The sequence below is a fragment of the Apis dorsata genome, unplaced genomic scaffold (assembly GCF_000469605.1).
Source record: "Apis dorsata unplaced genomic scaffold, Apis dorsata 1.3 scaffold_92, whole genome shotgun sequence".
In the NCBI taxonomy this organism is placed as follows: domain Eukaryota; kingdom Metazoa; phylum Arthropoda; class Insecta; order Hymenoptera; family Apidae; genus Apis; species Apis dorsata.
Genome location: NW_006263390.1, coordinates 1,034,447 through 1,039,337, shown reverse-complemented (window position 1 = coordinate 1,039,337; position 4,891 = coordinate 1,034,447). Strand labels below are relative to the sequence as shown.

Below are 4,891 nucleotides of genomic sequence, written 5' to 3'. Positions count from 1 at the left end.
GAAGCATCGAGCTCAGGATCATCGAGCTCAGGATCATCGAGCACAGAAGCATCGAGCACAGAACCATCGAGCACAGAAAAATCGAGCACAGAACCATCGAGCACAGAAGCATCGAGCACAGAAAAATCGAGCACAGAAAAATCGAGCACAAAATCATCGAGCACAGAAACATCGAGCACAGAACCATCGAGCACAGAAGCATCGAATTCAACGAACACAAATGGAACGAACTCAGACAATACGAAGCCAAACGATACGAACTCAGGAGATTCCGAAAATTTTATGGGTAAACCAAATATCATCAATATATTGTAGTTTTTTAAATTATTTTAATTTTAGTTTATTATAATGGTATCAATTTATTTGCGAATAGAAATTTAAATATATTATATGTAAATTAAATTAATTAATTTGCTTTATATTTTTAGCCTATTTCAATAATAGAAATGAAAGGAAGCGTAGAAGTTTGCTCGGACGTTTTTCCTCAGAAATAAATGCACGCTCAAATGATACTGATTTCCTTTGTTATACTATTAAAAGTAAGATATTATTTTCAAATATATAAAACGTTGTTTTCTTTTTTTTTTTTTTTAAGATTTTATGAAAACGTAGAAAAAGCTTAAATTGTAATAATAATAATTTTTTTTTTTTGCAGATAATCAGCAAGAAATCACAGAAATGGGATGTACTACTACTGACGCTAATATTTGTAACAATAGTACTAATTGTAACGTATGTAAGGAAGATGGATGTAATTCGGCAACATCGAATGCTGTTTTCGCTTCTATGGTGTTCTCTTTGTCAATAATCATATTTTTCATGAAATAAATAAATTGTCAATTTATTTATTTTAAAGTATATTTTTTCGAGAATCAAAGATATCAATCGATTTTCTTCGTTTTTTCGTGATAAACATCGATATTGCTGAAAGTAACAAAATTTTATATATCATTATTTATAATGTCAAGATTCTATATTTGTATCCAATTGGCCAATAAAAACTTGTTTTATGTTACTTAAATTAAATTCAAACTTAATCAAACTAAAAATTCGATTTCTTTTATGCTGTTTGAATATCAGATCTGAGAAAATTAATTAATTGTAATTAATTTCCAATAAAATTCATAGATACGTATGATAATATGAAATAAAGACATTACACTTTGCGTTAAAAGTGAAATTAATTGTAAATGAAAGTTTATTAAGAATAGATGCAAAAATGGTTAATTAGTTGTTCAACGAACAGCCATAAGACAATATAAGAACAATGAACTCGATGCATTCGACACGTTCTAATCTTTTTTTCGAGCTTTCCAATGTAAATTTTTCGATCGTTAATTCTTATCATTACTTCTTCACGTGACGCGTTTCCAATTAATTGCACATTCTCTCGAAATTAAAATCCTTGTACATAAATAATTAATTTTCAACGATGTATTATGCAAAAATTAGAAAGAAGAGAAATGCGTTGTTTTCCGTTCTCATTGTTACAAATGCATTTAACAACTGTGAATAATGGAAGATCGGTGCATCGATGAAAGACGATTAAAACGAAACGAATGAGCAAGAAAGCAAGAAGGAGAGAATACGATAGAGAAGAGATGAAACGCGATTGCGCGTACGATATTCGGGCGTGCTCGTAACTGATGCGCTTGCCGCGCCTCCTCGCTGGGTTCGTCGGTAATTGTGGCGTTGCTCTCGCAAGGGAACGCGCGGCCGAGCAACTCGATTCGTTGGAACTGCGCCGCCCGTCCCCACAACTCTCGAGGAACTTCAGTCTACCGTCATCGTTCGCGAGTGTCGTTTCGATACGTTTGTCGTTCGCTTTCATTTCACGTTCTGTTATCTCTATTCTAACGCTATTACATTTCTTTTCGCGCCATAACGTGTTTTGTTCCCCTCTTCACGCGTTGCAAATCGAAAGAGAGGAAGAAAAAGAGGAGACGGGATATCAAACGCAAGCTTTCGAACGTGAATTTTTCCATCCTTTCGCGAATAATTAACGAAATCTAGTAAATTTTATTTATTTATCGGTGGATTATTCGACGCGTCGATCGATTTATCGAGCCATTATCACGCCACCATCGTCATGTATGATCGACGCATCTGAATTTTTATATCTTCCTTCCCAGACGTGAGACAGGATTTCGAGATTTTCGTCGATTATCGTACGAACGTAAGTACTTACGCATATGATTTTGTTCGATAAACATAACTTGTTGCCGTTTGGCGGGAAGTTTGGTGAACGTTTCGAAATGCCGATAAAACTTCTTACGTGGAGAACGAGTAACCTTGAGAAATGGCAGTTATATGAAAGTGGGAGTTGAAATTCGCGATGTATCATAGATTGATCGTACGTTGAAAGAATGAATATCGTTATTTGTTTCGAGATTGATTAAGTGAAAAATCGCATTCGAAAAATCGGAAATTTGCTTCCAATTCATTCTTCACTTACTTGTAACGATTCGATTTATTTCATACGAAAACGTACATTACAACTATGGTTGTGATGTACATTTCTGCTAATTGCAGCAACAATTATTTTTTAACTGCTTGTAGAAAATTAGAAAATAAAAAAAAAAGTTGACGTTCCGGCCACTAGCGCTGGTTCGATCGTCCGGACGCTGCACATAGCCACCTGTGCTCACTCTGTTTTGCTTCGAATTAGTTACAGCCTTTTACCGGTTTTCCCTCTTGCACGGTTACAAACAACTCATCCCAAAATCGAAGATTTCCGCTACGTTGAGCTCGTTAGGGCTCGTACGCGAATCTGTCTCTCCGCTTAGTTAGTTTCTACTAACGAGGATAACAACAAAGCGTTTCGTTAATCATGTATCGTCCTTGCGTTGCGCGCAGGAGTCGTAAATGCATTATTCGGTTCTCTAATGTTTTTTTCTTGCTTCTTGCAATTCCGTAAAAACAAGTAGAAGTTAATGCTCGAAAATATGTAATATTTCTTCTTCATAAGATATTTCGTGATCAATTGAAAACCTGACATAAGAAATTCAACCTTCCTAGACGATCATATGATCGTCCTTGTTATTTAAGGAAAGACGAATTCTTTTTGTTCACTCGATGAAGAAAAAGTCCGCTATTGGAAATCGGAACGCGGGAAATAGAGGCAAAAGGGAAAACGCGTATTCCGTATTCTCGTTGAACCACGCGCGTTCTTTCTCCTTCTCGAATTCTAGCGTTATGTTGCGTTAAATCGATCAGTGTCTGCGCGCAACACGCACCCCATTACAATTATTCATTTTCGCGCAATTCGTACGGCTGGATATATCTTCGCACCGTGAAAATTTGACTTGAATTTTGATTTAATTGAATCGGCTATGGAAAGATAGCCGTTCGATCGACAAAAATTATCAATCAGCCTTTCAAAAATGAAGAATTTGAAGGACAACCGATTACAAATGAAGGATGGATGGTTTAATTAATACGACAGGGAAGGAACTGCGGGATCATCAAACTAATCGAATCGAATATTAAATAATGTATACGTGAAAATTGGATTAGTATGTCATATATACGCTGCGTAGACGATTTCGATCGTTTTTTTAAACGTTGTATCGTAATTTCATTTTGCAATAAAGTGAATATCATTCTTCCACGTTGCTTCTTCCTTTTCGTTTCGTTTCCTTTCGATGCGTGTTTTGCTTCGAATACAATTCCTGGAAAAAAAAAAAAAGACATTTATCCTTATATATATATATGTAGATATTATACATATTATATGTAGATATTAAACATTTTCAAAGTCGCGTTTTTGAACAATGAATTTCACGTAGAGCTGTGCAAACAAGGGCGCGGGAATAATTTTATCAGTCGGTTCAAATAAATTTGTGCTTCGTCGTCGCGTTCGAATGCGGCCAACGATAACTTTCGATCTAGATCTACTTATTTAACATGAACGAAACTCGTTGTTAGGTGGCTCGTTTACCGTTAATACATGACACGAATACACAAGCTAAGACGATAAGATTGGATTCGATATATTAATATTTGATAGATATTCGAAACAACCAACAACTGTTGGCTACCTTTTTACATACGATCAGTCTTTTCTCGCTTTCGAATACGAGATTTGACGTCTCTTCCGCTTTTTGAAAAACCAACGAGTTCGACTCCTCTCGAAACCGTGACTCTTATCATTTGCTATTAATTTTCACCCTTTATCTCTCGAAGTTATATACGTTATGCTTGGTTCAAGGATCGAATTTTTGATCGAAAAAAATGATTCGATAAAAATTATTAAATTATTGCAATTTTATCGATTTGATTGGAAAGCATACACGAGTTATTGAAAATTTTTGAAGAAGAATTAATCGTTCTAATAAAACTCTATTTCTCGAATCTCGATTCTCAAAAATTGTACTATTTAGAAACTTTTCTCGTCAATTTCTTCTATCGTCATTCGTAATCGCAATGGAAGCCCAGCTAATAATAAACTATACTACAATTCAATAGCGATGTAATAAATTCAATGGTGTGCAAATAATTCGAAAGGAGATGACAATGATTGTCTGGGAGGAGGGGAGGGGGGAGGGGAAATCTCTATAACGAATTAATATAAAACGAATCCAATAAATTGAATGAATGAAAAATTTATATTATCAACATGTATACATGTTATTTCAAGTTACACAGATTTGTCGACGATTCGATAGATCGTAGATCGGCATCGTAGATCGATTAACCCTCTTGCCTCTTACGTTTAATCCAACTTATAAGAGCAGGCAATCCTGTGCTTAATACCTTTAGAATTGCTCCAATTCCTGCTTCTGGATCCTGAAGAAAAAATATACACGTTATATATAAAATCGAAATCATAAAATAAATAAATCAAATAAGAATCAAGTTTAATTTTGGATACGATCATCACAATTAATAA

At 34.8% G+C, this 4,891-nt stretch overlaps 3 protein-coding genes across 6 annotated transcripts in view; 2 read left to right on the top strand and 1 right to left on the bottom strand.

Moving 5' to 3' along the window:
* LOC116185063 (cell wall protein RBR3-like) overlaps positions 1 to 1,037 on the top strand; it is a 1,683-nt gene extending 646 nt beyond the window's left edge. Inside the window, exons 3-5 of the mRNA XM_031508600.1 lie at positions 5 to 217; positions 420 to 539; positions 656 to 1,037. Coding sequence (XP_031364460.1) covers positions 5 to 217; positions 420 to 539; positions 656 to 828 — 506 coding nt within the window. The 3' untranslated portion in view covers positions 829 to 1,037. The remainder of the gene's footprint in view (positions 1 to 4; positions 218 to 419; positions 540 to 655) is intronic.
* A 665-nt stretch (positions 1,038 to 1,702) lies between these two features.
* LOC102679358 overlaps positions 1,703 to 4,891 on the top strand; it is a 15,915-nt gene continuing 12,726 nt past the window's right edge. The window contains exons 1-2 of one of the 4 annotated variants that reach the window (XM_031508645.1): positions 1,703 to 2,012; positions 2,133 to 2,180. The gene's annotated coding sequence lies outside the window, so the exon portion shown is untranslated. Of the gene's footprint in view, positions 2,181 to 4,891 lie in introns of all 4 variants that reach the window. The other 3 variants (XM_031508644.1, XM_031508643.1, XM_031508642.1) reach the window with 3 other exon arrangements.
* The window catches only part of LOC102679238 (melittin), an 817-nt gene continuing 513 nt past the window's right edge, over positions 4,588 to 4,891 (bottom strand). Inside the window, exon 2 of the mRNA XM_006611765.2 lies at positions 4,588 to 4,788. Coding sequence (XP_006611828.1) covers positions 4,693 to 4,788 — 96 coding nt within the window. The 3' untranslated portion in view covers positions 4,588 to 4,692. The remainder of the gene's footprint in view (positions 4,789 to 4,891) is intronic.